The sequence below is a fragment of the Clupea harengus genome, chromosome 3, assembly GCF_900700415.2.
Source record: "Clupea harengus chromosome 3, Ch_v2.0.2, whole genome shotgun sequence".
NCBI classification, from domain to species: Eukaryota; Metazoa; Chordata; class Actinopteri; order Clupeiformes; family Clupeidae; genus Clupea; species Clupea harengus.
Genome location: NC_045154.1, coordinates 12,145,263 through 12,164,741, shown reverse-complemented (window position 1 = coordinate 12,164,741; position 19,479 = coordinate 12,145,263). Strand labels below are relative to the sequence as shown.

At 47.6% G+C, this 19,479-nt stretch overlaps 1 protein-coding gene across 5 annotated transcripts in view; it reads left to right on the top strand.

Annotated features, from left to right (window-relative positions):
* akap13 (A-kinase anchoring protein 13) overlaps window positions 1-19,479 on the top strand; it is a 90,467-nt gene that overhangs the window by 62,713 nt on the left and 8,275 nt on the right. For 2 of the 5 annotated variants that reach the window (XM_031564588.2, XM_031564585.2), the window contains exons 11-32: window positions 1,567-1,880; window positions 2,928-2,987; window positions 3,564-3,623; window positions 4,896-5,076; window positions 5,270-5,366; window positions 6,495-6,617; window positions 8,309-8,351; window positions 8,569-8,680; window positions 11,174-11,342; window positions 14,059-14,126; window positions 14,609-14,666; window positions 15,033-15,189; window positions 15,497-15,603; window positions 15,738-15,881; window positions 16,427-16,689; window positions 16,816-16,941; window positions 17,072-17,189; window positions 17,736-17,987; window positions 18,482-18,558; window positions 18,777-18,955; window positions 19,164-19,246; window positions 19,383-19,479. The exon at window positions 19,383-19,479 is cut by the window's right edge and continues 92 nt beyond it. In XM_031564588.2, coding sequence (XP_031420448.1) covers window positions 1,567-1,880; window positions 2,928-2,987; window positions 3,564-3,623; window positions 4,896-5,076; window positions 5,270-5,366; window positions 6,495-6,617; window positions 8,309-8,351; window positions 8,569-8,680; window positions 11,174-11,342; window positions 14,059-14,126; window positions 14,609-14,666; window positions 15,033-15,189; window positions 15,497-15,603; window positions 15,738-15,881; window positions 16,427-16,689; window positions 16,816-16,941; window positions 17,072-17,189; window positions 17,736-17,987; window positions 18,482-18,558; window positions 18,777-18,955; window positions 19,164-19,246; window positions 19,383-19,479 — 2,888 coding nt within the window. The remainder of the gene's footprint in view (window positions 1-1,566; window positions 1,881-2,927; window positions 2,988-3,563; window positions 3,624-4,895; window positions 5,077-5,269; window positions 5,367-6,494; window positions 6,618-8,308; window positions 8,352-8,568; window positions 8,681-11,173; window positions 11,343-14,058; window positions 14,127-14,608; window positions 14,667-15,032; window positions 15,190-15,496; window positions 15,604-15,737; window positions 15,882-16,426; window positions 16,690-16,815; window positions 16,942-17,071; window positions 17,190-17,735; window positions 17,988-18,481; window positions 18,559-18,776; window positions 18,956-19,163; window positions 19,247-19,382) is intronic. The other 3 variants (XM_031564586.2, XM_031564589.2, XM_031564590.2) reach the window with 3 other exon arrangements.

The following is a 19,479-nucleotide window of genomic DNA, read 5'->3' as shown; positions in this document are numbered from 1 at the left end:
TGGAGGAGTCTGTGTGTGTTAGAGAGTTCTTCTGTTCAGATAGTGTGTGTTTATCAGGCATTCCCTTAAGTCTGCTTATCACAGTCTGATGGGAGAGTTATTCCAACACTGAACAGAATGTGACTCTTGGAGAAAACAAGAGGTCGACTGGCCCACTGGCCCACACACACACACACACACACACACACACACACACACACACATTTGTTAAAAGAAGCAGGCATGACGTGGTGACTGAATCCCTCCTCATTCACCAACAGAGATCCATGAGGCCCTGAGGATAGGCAAGCTGCTAGTGTGTGTTTTGGTTAAAGTGAGTGCAGAAGGGGGGAGTGAGGAGTGAACAGAATCCGATACCTATACACACATGTTTGGTGCTCAGCTGTGGTGGCAGCGCCGAAAGCAGATAACCAGTTCTAACACGAAAACAGCTAGAATAGGAGCGCATTTTGGTGATGATTTTGTGGGAGAAAAGAAAAAGGTCTTCCCAACCTCAGAAAACACCATAACAATAATACACAACACACATACCAACAGACAGCCATAATAATACCACACTTACATGGTATATATAGATAAACACTAGACACGTATCCACACTCACACAGGCATACAGAAGAGAGACACATATACACACCATACCACACCAAACACATATAAACATTATATACATGTAGCACACATTGCCATGGCTATGGACACGTACTGGAGAGGGTAACGTTATCTGTGTTGCAGGAGATTGTTCTAGAGGTTTGTGTTGTAATGCCCAGCCACTTGTTAGCAGTGCGCTGTCAAAGCATCTGTTCACTCCAGGGGTCCGCCCATGGCTCTTGCCCAAACACGCACTTGGGCCAATACACACACACACACACACCTTCACTGAGAGTTTAAGGGGTTGAGTTCAGGATCTTTATGTTCTCTCTCGTTATAATAACCCCCCCCCCCACACACACACACACACCTTCACTGAGAGTTTAAGGGGTTGAGTTCAGGATCTTTATGTTCTCTCTCGTTATAATAACCCCTCCTCCCACACACACACACACACACACACACGCACGCACGCCACATGCATACACACATACACACATGCACACACACAAATTGGAGAGAGATGATGGTTCTGTTCTCTCCTGCTCTGGCGTAATGATGGCAATGATGTCTTCCTTCTGCTCCCAGATGGGTGCGCCTGACTCTTATATAACATTTATGAGGCTGGAAAGAACTCTTACAGCATGTCTGTGTGAGTGTGTGTGTGTGTGTGTGTGAATGTGTGTGTGTTGGAGCTGGCTCACTTGTTTGCCAGTAATGTTCAGACCCAGTGTAGCCCATTTAGAGTCTTGCATAAAGCCTCAGCATTAACTCTTTATCTGAAATACACTCTGCGCAGCAGATTAAGAGATTTGTCATCCCCAAACGATTTCTAAAGCTAGCACATTTGTCATGGCATTGCCTCTACCCAGCTCAGATTATTCTGATAGTTCGCCTTCTCTACCCCACTCTGATAGTTCATCCCTGTGTCCTTACCCTGTACCCAGTTCTGATTGTTCGGCCCTTGTGTTGTAGGCTGAAGTGTTGGCTCCTGCTGTGGACGGTACCAGTGAGGTTCCCCTGACCCCTCCCTCCAAAGAGGAGGCCCCCAGCACCCACCCCTCCGACCCCTCTGATGCCCGAGCCAGCTGGAGCTCGACCGAGTCGTGGCAGGCACTGGGCGCGGCTCCCGCGGAGGTGGAGGAGTCGGAGCGAAAGGACCGCGTGACGGAGGTGCCCGCCCGGTCTGCCCTGCTCCGCCCTGCCATGCGCCCGCTCTCGCCCTTCCGCCGGCACAGCTGGGGGCCAGGAAAAGGGCCCGCATCCGAGGCAGAGCCTAACACGTGCAGGTGAGACACACACTTCACACACTCTCGCATGGGGACACACCCATCAGACATGCCCGCGATACATGCCCACAAAAACCACAGACCACAACACTCCTACATGAGGAATGTGTGTCCGCTGGTCTGATAGCTTTGTTGAGGGAGGTTTGGGCCCTGGGCTCTGTAATGCACCTATATAAATCAAATAGAATTTAATTGTTGAATCTAACCTGGAAATCCCCAGAATCCTGAACAAAGACGCATACTTGAGTTGAAAAAGGCTTGTTTTAGGGTTTACCTCTGTGTGTTCTGTAGTCTCTGTGTGGGGTACCTCAGGATCTACCTACCTAACAGACCTCATTGTACACCCACAGATCCACAGACCACAGTACACAAAACCCCAACGAGATACCGTACGTCTCATACATACTTGCAGAACTAGTCTTTTTCGCAGGGTGCATCCACAGCAACAACACACATCGATGTAGCATTCTCACACAACCACAGAGCATACCAGAGCACCTGTAGTTAGCAGTGCTGGTCTGTCTGGTTAAGCCTGATGAAGAGTGAACCGAGGCATGCTATGTGTGTGTGTTTGCGCGTGTGTGTTTACGTGTGTGTGTTAACATGTGTGTGTTTACATGTGTGTGTGTGTTTGCGCGTGTGTGTTTACATGTGTGTGTGTGTGCATGTGTGTGTGTTTGCGCGTGTGTGTTTACGTGTGTGTGTGTGTGTGCGTGCATGCATGCATGCTTGCATCTGCTTGTATGATGCAAATATGCCTTTGGCTGTGCATATTACACATTTGTATCACACATAGTGTTCCAGCTAGGCCAGGGTGTGGTTAGGGGAAGGGTGAAGGGTGAAGGGTGAAGGGTGAAGGGTGATGGGTGATGGGTGCATTAGAGTGAGATGGGTATGCTAGACAGAACTTGTATGATGATGATTCCTCTGACATCACTGCAAATCTTGAATCATTTTGTCTGAGCTTAGCTTTACTTTTGTTTACTTTTTCTAATGAGTTTGGCACTTTTTTCTGAGACTGACCATTCCTCATCCTTCTTTTTCTAGCCCCTCTGTTCGCAGTCCTGGTGGAGGCAAGACTACAAAGACCACGGGCCACAGAAGAAGGTACCACAAAGCATTCTCTCTCTCTCTCCAACTTTTCTTTCTGTATCCCCTTCTCCCTGCTCCCTCTTTCTCTCTGTCTTTCCCTTTTTCCATGGAGACCTCTGAGTGCTGTTCTACAGTGATGATTGGGGGGTGGCGGGGGGGCGGGCGTGTTGTAACCCTTTGGCCCTGCTGGCACAGAGATTTTCCAGTGTTGTCAAAGCTGAAGGCCTCCTCCACACTGTTTCACACCCCACCAACTCTGCTGTTGGCAACGGAAACATGTTCTTATACGTACTGCGCTAGATCTCTGTAGCCAGAGTGTCTTCATTAGTCATACACCTCAGCCCAACTGTCTGTCTCTGTCTATCTGTCTGTCTGTCTGTCTGCCCGCTCTGATCCTACTGTGGTTTCACACCAAATTCATTTATCTCCTCACTCCGTTCCTCTCATCATACCTTTATCTCTTTGCACAAACCCCCATCTGCCACCTCTCATCTGACCTCTCCTCATCTATCCTCATGCATGAATCCACCCATCCATCCATCCATCCATCCATCCATCCATCCATCCGCTCTCTTCTCCTCCTGTGTTTAGTGTGAGCTGGTGTCCCTCAGATATCCTCCGTCCTGCCCTAGAAGAGATCGGAAACAGGAGGTAGGACACGCACAGACAGAAAAATTCAGATGAGCACTGAAACACTTTGATGTGTGTAGCAGTTCATTCGGTGTGAGAGAGAATGAGAGAGAATGAGAGCGAATGAGAAAGAGAGAGAATGAGAGAGAGAGAGTGTGTGTGTGCATTTGCATGCCTATTTATGCCTGCACCAATTAATACACATATAAGTGTGTTATGTATATGTTTTGTCTGCTAACTAACATATGTATGTGCATGCAGTTGTTTTATTTTCATTTCCTGCTGTGTGTGTGTGTGTGTGCATGCGTGCGTGTATGCGTGTTTGTGCGTGTGTGTGTTCAGTTTTTAGAGTTTACATGTGTTCCTCCTTCACTGTTTAATATACTCTGGTTAACCTCAGGTTGACAGACACTCAAAAGCACAAAAAGCACACTTAATTCCTGTAAGTTGCTGACATCAGTTTCAAGGGGCAGTTGTCTAGTCCATCACACCACACCACATCTTTCAGATAGAACAGGGACTCACAGTGCAGCGTGAGGTAGACATCCTTCAAGAGCTTATGTACCATTACCACAGGATTTACTCACAGGTGACTTGTGTGTGGACGAATACATGTATAGACCGAGACAACACCGCAGATGGCAATGGTAGCTGAATTTGGTGTGTGTGTGTCTGTGTGTGTGTGTGTGTGTGTGTGTGTGTGTGTGTGTTGTCTGGGTCAGTGGGGCAGCTGCCATGGGTAACTGAAACTAAACTCCTCAGCAGACCGTGTGTGTGTGTGTGTGTGTGTGTGTGTGTGTGTGTGTGCGTGCGTTTGTGTGCGCTTGCTCATTAATGATTTGCTCATGTGTGGGTCTGTCTGGGCAGATATGGCAAATCTGATGTCTGGTGTGTGTGTGTCTGCTCCTCTCGACAGCATGTTCCCAGCCTGCCCTGTGCTTGTGCCTCAGCTGCGGCTTGCGTTTGTCTGCCAGTTGTGATGTGCGTTGTGTCTGGTAGTCACGATGTGCCTGTGTTTTTGTGTGTTTTGACCACTTTGTTGTTTGTGAATAGAGTGTATGTGTGTCTGTTGTTTCTAGATAGCTTATGTGTGTGTGTGTGTGTGTGTTGTTTCTAAATAGCGTATGTGTGTGTGTGTGTGTCTGCTGTATGTATGTGTTATTTTTTGGTGTGTGACGCATCTCTGTAAAACCAGAGATATTTATGTCCACTGTCACATATTTAATGTGTTTTCTCTGTGTGTGTGTGTGTGTGTGTGTGTGTGTGTGTGTGTGTGTGTGTTACACTCCACAGCTCCAGTTTAGAGGGTCTGTCTGCGGAACAGGAGGAAAGTGCAGCTCCGGCCGTAGGTGTAGTGTCGGAGACGGGCCGTTGCCGGGATATAGTGCGGGGGGAGAGAGGACGCTCGCTGGTCTCTCTGACAGAAGAGGAGCAGGAGACAGACATGGTAGACTGCAGCAGTCTGGAAATCAAGGTAGCACACACACACACACACACACACACACACACTCACGCTTTCATGCATTCTGACACACACATTACACGTACTCACACCTTTTTAACTTTCTCTGTGTGTGTTGTGTTAGATCAGTATGTGTTCTGTGTATTTTGTCTGTTGATTGGTGCTTCTGTTAATGCCTTTACCTTTGTCTGTGTGTGTCTTTCAGAAGTCAGTCGGACTCCTCAGAAACCTGAACCGACCTCCTCCACACACGCTTACCAAGTCTCGCTCCATGGTAGCCATCAGTCCCAAAGATTTCGATGGTGAGTCCCTACCCCCCAGAGGGACAGACAGACAGACAGACAGACAGACAGACAGACAGACAGACAGACAGACAGACAGACAGACAGACAGACAGACAGACAGACAGACAGACAGACAGACAGACAGACAGACAGACAGACAGACACACACACACACAGACACACACACACACAGACACACACACACACAGACACACACACACACAGACACACACACACACAGACACACACACACACAGACACACACACACACAGACACACACACACACACACAGACACACACACACACAGACACACACACACACAGACACACACACACACAGACACACACACACACAGACACACACACACACACACACACACACACACACACACACACACACACACACACACACTTAAAACACCCCCCAGCTCCCTCTATCCCACATCTTTCTCCCTTCAACCAACATCTGAGTGATCGACAGATCTGTAGATCATTTTCACTCCTAGGCTGTAGCCATTATACCCACTGGGCGGGCGGGCCTAGTGCAGGTTCTCAAGCTTTGTCCCCCCAACAGCATTGAGCTCAGTGTGCTGACCTGGGTGTGAGGGGTCACATGTCCGGCTGAAAAGCCACACACTTCACACTTCTCTGTCATGTCACGTACTTGTCAGCCACGTGTGTCATAACTTTTCACACTGAGGTCTTGGTGTTTCTGCTCTCTCCCTCTCTCATATCCACCCACCTGTACTCTTTTCATTCCTCTGTTCTGTTCTCCCCTTCTCTTTGCTTCACCTTCTCCCTATCCCTCTGTCTTCACTCAGTCACGTTGTACTCACCTACACGCAGATTTCACACACGTTCACACACTTGACTAATAAATACACACTTTGCTGTCAATACACATCTATCCACCGCACTTACTTTTCTCAACACACACACACACACACACACACACACACACACACACACACACACGGAATACGTACAGTCATCCTTTCTATCGTCATCCCAGCAGCTGTGTGGACAGTGGGACTGTGTGTGTTTACGAAGAGAGGGATCGCTATCCCCCCTACCTGTTTAATGCTCTGGTTTTCTCTCTTGCCCTTTTACTCCGGGTACCCCCCCCCCCCCCCCCCCCCCCCCAGCGATGGGACGAGTGCAACCAAAGAGACGAATCTCCTTCTCCTTCAGCATCTCTCCGCTCCTCCCCAAATCTAAAACCCACTTTTCTATTGGCTCTTCATCCAGCGATGAGGAGGAGGCAGTCAGTAAGTAACGCCCAGGACTGCACGCCCCCCCAACCCAGCATCTCCCTCCTGCCCCCTTCAGCTCCGCCACCCGCCCCCCCTGCCCTGTGCCACAACCTCCCCCACCCCACCCCCCTACCCCGGTGATGTCCATAAGTGTGCAGGGGCACGTGCCTTACCCTTCCCAAACACCTCCTTAATGCCTTGAGTTAAAGCCCCACTCCCTCACTAGCCCCTGTGTAAGTGTCTGCCCTTCCTAACTGCCCCGCTGCCTGCAGTGTGAATCACATTCCACTCGTGTACACACAGCTATACACACAGACACACACACACACACACACACACTTAATACTCATCTGCTTGCTTGGGAAGTGTGCCTCATGTCTGATCTGGTCTGTAGCACCAGGTCTCTAAATCTCAATGCTCCATCGATCTGATCTAGAACCAGAATATAATATTATATTATATGTTAAAATATAAATGTAATATTTAATAACTTGATGAATTAAAGACGTTGAACACAAGCACAGTACTATTGTGCACAGCACTGTCTTTGTGTTTTTCACGGCACTAAGGTTTTAAAAAAAAGAAATCTGAGATTTCTGTTAACTATCTATGTGTGTGAATACGCTCTCTGCCTGCTTGCTCGGGTAAGGGCAGATAGAAGTTCTGACGATCCTGCTCTCTCAAGAATCAACTTCCTCTTTCTCCTCCTCTGGACTCCTCCTCCTCCTCTTCCTCTTCCTCATCCTCCTTCTCCTCCTGACAGTCTTGCTCCACTCCTCACCCAGATCATCAGCATCTAGTGGGGTCTCATTTCCAAAATGTTTACCAGGAAACTCAGCCATCCATCAGGCTGCACCCCTTTTCACCTCCCCTCAAAGTCTCAGTGTGGCCAGTGTGCTTTAGCCTTCCTTCTCCAAACATTTCCATCTCTTCACTCTTTTTAAATTTCCGTATGGGCCTCCCCCACTCCCTAAAGTCACCCCGGGTCCTCATAAACACCTTTCAAAGGCTCCTTTTAGTTTTTGCAGCTGGCAGAAAAGGTTCAAGTCCCTCGTCCCCCTCGCTCCCTCGTTCACGCTGAAAAGCTTGAAGAAAGTGAAGAAGAAAGTGGGGGAATGGAGAGAAAGGAGAGAAAGGAGAAGTAGGGTGTTTCAGTTTCAACACCAAAGCAGCAGACACATGCAGATGTGCAGATTGTCTTTAGTGTTAAGAGTCTGTCATGGCTCTTCATACATTTCATTGTAACCTTCATAGTGCATTTTCCACTTGAAGTCTACATAGTGCATTTTCCACTTGAAGTCTACATAGTGCATTTTCCACTTGTAGTCTACATAGTGCGTCATTCCACTTGTAGCCTACATAGTACAGTTTTCCACTTGATCTGACTGTTATATAGATACAATATAGATAGGCTTTCTTTATCTAGAAATCATTCAAATCCTATTTAGTTTATTGGAAACTCACACAATGTTTATAAATGTCTTCTCATGTGGAGCATGTGTGGTCCCCCTGTTTTTCACCCAGCGCTGCATGCATTGAAGCTTTTGAGTAGTTTCACTATCATTTAATGACTGAATTATACGGAAAATGAGCTCTTACTTTGAAGCTCTTGAGAGTTACCCTTATTTTTGCATGGTCCATTTAGTTCCATTCCAGTGGACCATCCCCGCTGTCTGTTACTGATACGTCTGTCTGATGTGCTTTAGGTCTGGCGTCTTACAGCAGCGCGTCCGGATCACTGGAGTACAGGTGAGCTGAAGCTTTTTCATTCTGCCTCTCCTAAACATTTCACTGGTTGTTGAAGGATTTGAAATGCCCAGAGCATTACATTTATTAATGAATTTAGGCCTGTTATTCACCCCTTTAAATCTCTCTATGTATCCTGGTCTCTCCTCCCCTCTCTCTCTCTCTCTCTCTCTCTCTCTCTCTCTCTCTCTCTCTCTCTCTCTCTCTGTCTCTCTCTCAGCATCTCAGAGGAGGACCCAGGCCCCCTGAGGAGTGACGGTGAGGGGAGGCCGGGCACCAAGGTCAGTCGGACGTTCAGCTACCTCAAGAGCAAGATGAGCAAGAAAAACAAGGTGAGTCCCCGATCAACACGCTCTCCAAACACACCGGATCACCCCTATAAACACACACACACGCTGCCTGCATCAACATGCTCTCCAGTGCCAACGCAAACCCCACACCTCAGCATTAACACTGCACAATATCAACTACTTGTGTCCTCTTGTATTCTGGAGCATGAGGTGTGTGTGTGCGTGTGTGTGTGTGTGTGTGTCTGCTTTATCTGTGTGTGTGTGTGTGTGTGTGTGTGTGTGTGTGTGTGTTTTGTATGTGTGCCTTGTTTAGTCCCCTAAAAAGTACACCCTAACAAATGCCATGTTGTTTAGTGTGTGTATTGTTTAGTGTGTGTATTGTTGAGTGTGTTGAGGATGTCAAAAGCTGTGTGTGTGTGTGTGTGTATGTATGTGCTAGTTACTGTCAGTGGGCCATGTTTATTTCTAACACTCCGGGTTGAGTGTGTGTGTGTGTGTGTGTGAACATGCTGTGCGTGCCGTAGGTGCGTGCATGAGAGAGAACCTGTCAGGTGAAGACACTTAACAGCCTGCATAAGGCTGCATAAGATCCGCTAAAGAAACATAGAGCGAAAAAAAAAAAGTAGAGCGCATTAAATCAGTTAACAGAAAGCATCAGAGTGCAGTCTAGATTTGAAATCGCTGCAGCTAGAATGCGTGCAGATCTGTGTGCAGCTGAGCTGAACTGAGGAAGTCCAACAGGAAGTTGCTATGTGCCGCAGATGCCTCCCCTCCTCAGCCCTGCAACGCAGAACACAGCAGCAGCTCCTCAGCGCTGACACAATAGGGCTGAATTTAAAGCACTAGTGCCCTTATTAGAGTGAGTGATTGATTGAGTCGTAGGGTGGAGAGGCTAGCGCTCCTTTTCTACTAACAGAGTAGTGGTGTTCCTGAGCTCCTGATCAGTCCACCATGACTCGATATTTAACCACCAAGTGGGAGTCAGAGAATGTCTTTAACACCCAGGAGTCTGACTGAGAGGCGCTCTGTGTCTTTAAAACAGACAGGAATAGCAGACAAGGTGGCAGTGGCACACACACACACACACACACACACACACTTGCTTCTTCAAACTCACTTCCTCCACGAACTGCTCGGTGGCTGGTGTCATGGGAACAGCCTTCACCCTATACAGACTCTCTTACACACAGACACACACACACACACACACACACACACACACCGACACACACACATGCACACAGAGATAAAGACTGTGCTCAGTCACGCACTACTTCCAGTGTGAACACTGGCGGTGTGGTGTAATGTTGGGTCGACGATTTCTGGCGCAGGGCCGCTCTCTGAAGATCAGGGCTACAGACAGAACAGTAGAGGTAAGGGTCAAGGGTCAGTGTCCTGGGGGAGGGGGACATCACAAGCCTGTGTAACCCTGTTTTAGCTGCTGTCAGTTACTGGCATGTGTGGGTCGTTGTGGGTTGGTTACTGTAGTGTGACTGTGTCTGTGTTAGGTACTGTAGTGCCTTAGATTGTGGCATGTTGGTGTGTTTATTTTGTTTTTCATTTGTGTTGCACTCAGTACTGTTGTGGGTAAGTGTGCCTGTTTTTAGTGTCTGTGCTCTCATTAATCCGATAGTGTGTGTGTCTTTCTGTCGTGTGTGTGTGTGAGAGAGAGATCTCAAAGTTATGTTTACCATTCATTTTGTGTTTGCAGACGTTAGTGTGGTGGCGTTGGTGTGTGTGTGCCTGTGTGCGTGCCTGTGTGTGTGTTAGACGATGTCTCATTGGAAATACTCATGTTCTGTTGTGTTCCGTTTGCATTACTAAAACTGAGCAAGCACATGGGCTTAATAAACATGAATGACCGCATCATGATGCTGCTCTTTCTCTAGAAATGTGTTAGTGTGTTAGTCATCACCATTGATGGTGTCTTGAGATGGACAGTCGGATGTATTAGTACATGGAGTGACTCGATGAGCATATGTTGTGGGGCTGAAGGTGTAGTCCTCTAGCAGAACAGGCGCCCTTCTTTCTTCACCACCTCACACATCCTGTGAGCTTCCTGTGGGCGTTGTAAAGCGGCTGCAAACAATTTTTTTTGTCAGAATAACTTCTACCAGCTCACCTCCGAGTCCGGTCAGGTGGAATCAGGTAAAAGTGCCATCAGTCTTTCAGTCTCTAGTTGCTGTGCTGAGATCAGTTTGACAAGCTCTCTTGGCATTAGTGTTAAACTCTGACTAGGGGGACTTCAAGTCAGGAAGCCCGAAGGCTCATTTACACCTCGCCACAGACGTGGAAATATGTTTGTTTGGTATTTTTTTGTCTTTTTTGGCATTTCAAGTCCTTTTAATCAGTTTCAGTGTGAACATTGTGTTATTAGCTTCACTGAGCAGAATAAAATGATATGGAAATATTTCACTTGCAACCATCCCCACACACGGTGTGATCATTTTCTGAATGGTCCAGATGTAAAGTTTAAAGTGAGCATGAATGAAACCTTTTCTGAATGGCCTATGCATCTACATTTGTCTGTCTTAGGAGAAGGACAAAGAAAAGGAGCGGCTTCGAGAGAGAGAGAAAGATGCCAAAGAAAAGGAGAAGGCTTCCTCAAACGGGCACGTCTTCAGTGCCATCACCAATGCCCCCTCCACTCCATGCCAGCACTGCAGCAAGCCCCTCAACACTAAAGAGGCCTTAATCTGCAACAGTAAGACCCACCAAACACACACACACACACACACACACACACACACACACACACACACACACACACACACACACACACACACACACTGACCCATTTGAGTCACATGACATATGTTCAGAGGATGTGACTAGCTGTGGACGGACTGTAGATCTTGAGAGGCACGGCTGCTGACTAATTGTGTGTATGTGTGTATGGTTTTGTTCCTGAGGAAATGACGTAAGAACGTGGTGCATGTTGAAGTACAGTGACATCAGTTCTGCCTCTGCTCTGAGGTTGATCTTCTGAGAAGTCTGCATTGACGATAAGATCTGTTCTTCTTCTTGACTTCTCAGCAGGCAGCCCACATACTCTCCCACTGTCGCTCTCCAAAGTCACCTTCTTTCATTTTTGGTGTACAGTAATGTTGTTTACAATTTACCATTTAAGGATAAGTATTTTATGTTCAATTTATTCATGTTTAAAAACTGAGGACCTGAGGCCAGAGGATTTTGAAAGGCTCCCCTTACTTGTCTTAAGTATCACTTCTTTGCGTACCATCAGTGTTCCTGTTTCCATAAAATGAATAACATTACAAAGAAACCTTCACACGTATCCGACACTCCACTCCACTACAGGCCTCTTTAAGGGGTGCGACTGTCAGGCAGGGGAAGTGGACGTGGGCTGACCAGGCTGTATTCACAGGGCACCGAGGTGTTCACTTAGGGTTGCCAACCATGACAGTCATCGCTGCTGCCAACCTGGCGCCCCCAGGGGCACGTGCCCCGACAGACCTCAACATGTGCCCAAGCCTCCCCCGTGTGTTCCCTATGAAACCCCCACCAGAACCAAAATAACATGGCTACAGACAGGCAGACAGGCATGGGTACTTTTCCTTGTCAGCATATCCCCCCCCCCCCCCCCCCTCCCACCAGGAAGTCTGTCCATTGCCCAATCTTCAGTGACTTTACAAAGCCTGCATTGGTATAGTGTATAGGACGTGGAATGGATGACTGGAATGGGAGCATTCTGTTCTGACACAGAGGCAAGTCTTCCACAGATGGAGTGCGCTAGTCTGGCACACACATTTAAGACTGCCTGTCATTCATTGTCAGTAGCACGCATATCTCACTTTTACCCAAATGCTCTCTCTCTGTCTCTCTCTCTCTCTAACTCTCTGTCCCGCTCTCTCTCTCTCTCTCTCTCTCTCTCTCTCACACACACACAAACACCTCACTTCAGAGTCTTTCCCATAAGTCATTGGGACAGATGCTTTGTCTGTTGTTCAGTCTGTTTGGAGACAAGAGGCTTGGTGTGTGTGTGAGAGAGAGAGAGGGAGAGGGAGAGGGACAGAGAGTTAGAGCGAGAGAGAGACAGACGGAGAAAAGCAAGAGAGGGAGAAAGAGAGATTATTGCTTGGAGTTGCATCACCCTTTCGCCCTTCCCCTTTGGCAGCAGACAGAACATCAAGTCTGCTCTCTCTCTCTCTCCAACCCCTCCATCTCTCTCTCTCTCTCTCTCTCTCTCTCTCTCTCTATCTCTCCGCCTCCATCTCTCACTCCCTCCCCCTACCCAGTCTGCAGTCTTGTGCCAAAAGAAGGAAGTGAATGTTCTCTGCTTCTCAAAGTGTTTCTACTATAACTGAAAATGTAACTGCACCGTTGTCCTGTGTATGATAGCGTCATACAGAATGACTTTCTTTCAATGGGGTGCATGTCTGGGGTATTTAAGGGTTTGCAATCACAGATGGTGCATGTGTTTAGGAGGAGCAGGCAGGGAGGCATCAGTGTATCAGTGATAGCCACAGTAGCAGATTTACAACCACACTTAACATGCTCTAATAGCATTAGCACCACTTCAGCATTATGACTAACACACTGCAGCTTTTGTAATAAACAGGAGAGCAATGAATTGGTCTGGATGTAATAATGGATTACTCAAACAAAACAGCGATCTGATATATTTGTCATATGTTTTGTTCTGATCATAGGCCACACACACACACACACACACACACACACACACTCTCTTTCTTTCTCTCTCTCTTCCTTCCTTTCTTTCTCTCACTCACTCACTCACTCACTCACTCACTCACTCACTCACTCACTCACTCACTCTCTCTCTCTCTCTCTCTCTCTCTCTCTCTCTCTCTCTCTCTCTCTCTCTCACACTCACACAAGTCTGTCTCATTGAAATGCAAAGTGAAGAATGTTGGAGAGCAAAGATACTAAACTTTCTGTTGTATGTTAGGGAGAAGCAGCTGGTGTGTGTGTGTGTGTGTGTGTGTGTGTGCACGCGCATGCGTGTGTGTGTGTGCACACGCATGTGTGTGTATTCTTGATTCTTTGCTCTAACATCTTTATTCTCTCATCATTGGTGTTGTTGGGTGTGTCCCTGCCAGTGTTTTTTTTTCTCTCCATGAAGAGGTGTTTACAGAACTGAGAAACAGGTGTGTGTGTGTGTGTGTGTGTGTGTGTGTGTGTGTGTGTGTGTGTTCATGTGGGTAGAGGTGTGTACTTGGGGACTGTCAGAGCAGCAGGAAGCACTGCCTCTGTGGTCTTAATCAGTGACTTGCTCACAGTTGACAACTGATTTTTAGCACTGACAGACTGAAAGTGAAATCTAAGCAGCTTGTTTTTTCTTCTGTTGTTGATGCTGTTGTTTGTTATGTTGTTTTTGAGGCTGGCTCAAGTTTTGTTTTGTGTCATCTCTCTTTCTCTTCTCTCTCTCTCTCACTCAGATTGCAGTACACACGTTCACAAAGGCTGTCGAGAGAACCTGCCTGTGTGTGCCAAGGTCAAAATGAAGGTAGCATTTGCAGAGTTGTTCTTCACTTCCTCTTGCTCTTTTTGACACCCATTCCTTTTTTTTTCTCTCTCTCTCTTTCTCACCCTCCTTCCCTCTCTCTCAACCTCCCTCCCTCTCTCTCACCCTCCCTCTCTCTTTCTCTCACTCTCTCTCTCCACATTTCTAACAGCTCTAGACATGTGACTTCCTGTGTGTATAAACATACCTAGGCCATAACTGGCTATACATCACATGCTAGTGTAGTGTAGTAAATTAGATTGTGTGTGTGTGTGTGTGTGTGTGTGTGTATGACTTCACATACTGTGCATGTGCAGGGTAAATATCTGTGTGCTACAAAGTGACTGTTCTCTCCCAGCAGCAGCCAACAAGTGTGTGTGCGTGTGTGTGCGCGTGTGTGCGTGTGTGTGTGTGTGCGCGCTTGTATGCGCTTGTGTGCGTGTGGAAGACTTACCCATTACAAACTGACTGTTCTCTCCCTGCAGCAGCTGATGGCCCCGCCTGACTCTGCTCTACTGCATGGGGTCACCATGAGAAACAAAAGTAAGAAACTCTCATGCACATGCAATATGCATGGTGTGTGTGTGTGTATGAATGTTTGGGGGTGGGCTGGAGGGGGGTGTTGGAGGGGGGGGTCGTTCTCATGAGCTTGGTGTTAGACTGTGGTAAATGTGTGAATAAACACAATATTTGTGAGTGCTTGTTGGACAAAATTGTTCTCTGCTCTTTAGCAGCCCCCGCTGGTAAGCCTGGGATGTGCAGCAAAATATCACCATAGCCTATGTTTGCCTGTGTTTTGCACTGACTTCTGGGTTGAGTGGTTGATCATTGATTTGTGCCTGATCCCCTGGTAATCCATTCATTTGACTGACTCTGACTGTTTGTTTGTGCTGCTCTCAACCACCACAGCAGTAGCATCGCTGTCTCGGGACCGTCCAAAGTCGACCTTCACCATACCTGATGATCAGACTCCAGCCAATCCCCCACGGAAAAGCCCGAGCAGCATCATGTCCTTCAGTGGACACATCCCACTGTCCAAGAGCGTGTCTATTTCCAACATCGCTGGGTAAGACACACACACACACACACACACACACACACCTACATGTGTACTCACACACACGCGCACAGGAATGCACACACACACACACACACACACACACACACACACAGACAACAGCTACACAAATACAGTCATGTACAGGAAATTACACCACATTTACATGCACAGACGTGTGGCACTTCTGCATCTAAACTTTTCTCACTCAGTGCTTTTTCATATCGGTCTGTCATTTCATTCTGTCTGTCCCTCCCTCTCTCCCTCCCTCCCTTTCTTTCTCTTTCTCCATCCCCACCTTCATCCCTCTTTGTAGCCCTGTCCATGATGACATGCCTTTGAGGAGGTTTCTCTCCCAGTCCACTGACTCCCTGCACAAGACCAGCAAGGTCAACGAGTCCACTGAGTCCCTGACGGATGAGGGTATGTAACCATCAGGAGGCTGACCAGACATACAAACATGCCTGGATCTTAAAGTCGTACACACATGCACACTAATGCAGAGTGGCTTATTCACTAAATCTAAATTCCTGTGTGTGTGTGTGTGTGTTCCTCAGGAACAGAGACGGACAGTCACCTGCTGTGTGAGTTTGAGGCTGACATGCGGGAGCTAGAGGCTGACTCATGGAGTGCAACAGTGGACAAGAAGCAGCTGAAGCAGATCAAGAAGGACGTGGTGAAGAGACAGGACGTCATCTACGGTACCCACAAAATAGCTTAAAACACTAACTCTGAGTGTGGCCACACAACCAACCCCACAGATTGCCCAATTGCTTAAAGTCCTCAGATCTACCACAACTGGGGATTTCTATTCCCTTAATATTTATAATCTTTAATGACTCGAAACGTTCTCGAATATATTGGAGCTACAAGTTGGTGCTTCATTTGGAACACATTTTTGGTGATGGTAAGGACATTACCATTTCATAACTTTTGACCAAAACCACATCTCTAGAGGTCAAAATCTCTACACGTCCAGTCAGTCATGTCAGTCACATCTCCGTAAATGACACTCAAATAAGTAGCTCCGCGGTATCGCATGCGTGACACATGTACATCATCAGAACAGCTGGGTAAGTTTGATGTAAGATGTAAAAACTCTTTAATAAACAAACGATTTGTCCATTAACCGTATGCGTCGTCACGGTCATCATCAGTAACTGCTCAGTGACGTGACGTCTGCCATATTGACGAGCTCCGGTAGTGATGTCGGCGTTTGGCTGGCCCTGTGGTTGTGTGTGTGCAGAGCTGATGCAGACGGAGTTTCACCAGGTGCGGACGCTGCGCATCATGGCCGAGGTGTACTACAAGGGGCTGTCGCGGGAGCTGCAGGTGGAGGGCGCCGCGCTGGAGCGGCTCTTCCCCTGCCTGGACGAGCTTGCCGATCTGCACACGCACCTGCTGAGCTCTCTGATGGAGCGCCGCAGCCAGACGCCGCTCACGCGGGACGCCACCGCAGCAGACAGAGGCTTTCTGGTGCACAGGATCGGAGACGTGCTGGTCTCTCAGGTGCGTGTGTAGAATACCGGGCTTGTTTTATTATAGAGGTGTATTGAAATTGACAGAAATGTATGTGTGTGTGTGTGTGTATATACTGTATGTGTGTTGAAATGACCAGCATTTCTGCTTCTCCAGTTCTCTGGTTCCCATGGAGAGCATATGAAGAAGGTCTACGGGAGGTTCTGCAGTCGCCACAACGAGGCCGTAAACTATTACAAAGAGCTCCACGCCAAAGACAAGCGATTCCAGGCATTCATTAAGGTAGGCTTTACTGTGGAACCAGTGGGATTTAAGTTCAGACAAATGTCTAACAACTTTGTGTTTTCCCCTTTTCTATGTTATATATATATATATATATATATTTGTGTGTGTGTTCCTTATTTTATTCCAGAAAAAGATGAGCAGTGCGATTGTTCGGAGGCTGAGCATTCCAGAGTGTATCTTACTGGTCACGCAGCGCATCACCAAATACCCTGTGCTCATCCAGAGAATACTGCAGCACACAAAAGGTAGGGAAAAACATGTAAACATTTATTTCTCATGTATGAGAGAAAACCCATTTAGATATCTGTTAAGATCCATACATTGAACTCACTCCATTATCGGGCACAAAATATACCACATCCGACTTCCTGTGGTGTACCACTCAAACTTCAAATGACATACTTCCCACGGTCACTAAAGGCATAATCCGCATGTGGCAACACCTCCATTTGTACTGGGCATGAACCTTCATCTGACTCCGCAGCAGAAGGGAAGGTTTTGATGTAATATTGTTTTTCTATTTGTCTCCATAACTCCTCCCGCACTGTCCCTCTCCGCCTCCCATATTTGTAGTTTCTCTTAGTCGGTTTTTGCTTTTGCTTTGCCTTGTTATGTAACCTTTATCCTGTACATGCAAATGCATTGTACTGATATCTTGCGTATTTGTATTATTGTATAAATATGTGATATTTTCTGTAGTCTAGTCTACAGTCCATGTTAGGTTTGGTGAAGGCAAAGGCAGCTTTCCACATTGTGCACAAAAACTAGCTAAAGATCACTCCCCCCTGCAGATGGAGACGAGGAGCATGAGGAGGTATCCCGTGCACTGCGCTTGGTGAAGGAGGTGATCACGGCCGTGGACAACCGCGTACACGACTACGAGAAGAAGCGGCGGCTAAAGGACGTGCATAGCCGCACCGACAGCAAGTCGATCATGTGTATGAAGAGCGGCCAGATGTTCGCCCGTGAGGACCTGATGAGGGGCCGCCGGCTGCACCACGACGGACCGCTGCAGCTCAAGACCTCCGCCGGCAGGTTCAAAGGTGGGACTCGGAGACTAGGACTTAGCAGCTGGGTTTCCATCAAACTTTTTAATGCCAATTTTTACTAGTCTAATCCTGTCGAATCCACATCTCTTCATAACTCCTCCCTTGCTTAGGAGAGTATCAATTTCCAATTTGCATAACACAGCGGATGGACACGTGCAGACTCGCATTTCCTTAAGCCGAATTATCCTGAATGTGCTAAAAATATGCAACTGAGTTGGATAAAAAGCCAGTTACTGATGGCTGTTATGAACAACTTACTCTAACATGTTATTGGATCGATTGTCAGATGTTGGTGTACAGACACTGGACACTAGTGTCCCATGTGCTGTGACCTGTGTTTTGGAAGGATTATATCTGGGACTGCTGTGCAGACTGTACTCTGCTAATCGGTCAATTCTCAGGGGGCGTGAGGCTGTGGGTTGACCTTCTTAAGGATGAGATACAATCACAAACACGTACTCACTTTTTCTTTGTTTTTTCTTCTCCAGATGTTCAGGCCCTGCTGCTGTCCGACGTGCTTGTGTTCCTGCAAGAGAAAGATCAAAAATACGTCTTCGCCTCACTGGTATGTTCACACACATTAGTACTGCCCTTTGGTGAACATGCGCTCCCAGCGTATCAGTTGATGATGTAACGTTCCAGTAGTGTTGAGACACCACAATCAATTGTGTAACATTAGCTGTCTAGACTAGTGTCTGGTTTTAATACACTACATACCTTGCGTCATATTTTGTCTTCCCTCAAATTCTGTCTCTTTCTCGGGTTCCCTCTCGGTCCCTATAGGACCAACGTTCGACAGTGATCTCCCTGCATAAGCTGATTGTGCGTGAGGTGGCCAATGAGGAGAAGGCCTTGTTCCTGATCACGGCCGGCTCGCTGCCTGAGATGGTGGAGGTGTACGCCAGCTCAAAGGACGAGCGCAAATCCTGGACACAGCTCATCCAGAACGCCATGCAGAACATGTGAGTGAAGGGGCAGGGGGACATTGGAGGGATGAAGGAAAGACAGAGATGGAAAGAGAAAACACTCTTGCTCACTCATGTTTATTCACACATACACATACAAATACACGCAGACACATATACACATACATGCACATATTTGACAATGACCTGATTCCACCTCTTTACCGCCCCCCACCCCCCATCTCCCCTCCCCTCCGCTCCTCAGAGAGAAGGATGAGGATGAAGGGATCCCCAGTGAGAGCGAGGAGGATAAACGTCTGCAGGAGAGCAAAGCCAAAGAGATGAGAGGTAAACCCTGACGTCCTACTCTCACTAGACCTGACCCTGGAGAAAAGTTCACCCACACGGGGCCTCGTCCACTCTCCTCAGCTCCTCTAACTTCTCCCCGTGTCTCCTCTTTCTCCTCTTCATCTCTGGCCTCTAGACCTCCTGCACCATAAGGATGAGCAGATCCTGGGTTTGCTGGAGGACAAGGTGAAGCTGTTCCGGGAGCTGTGCGACTGCGCCACGCCCGACGACCT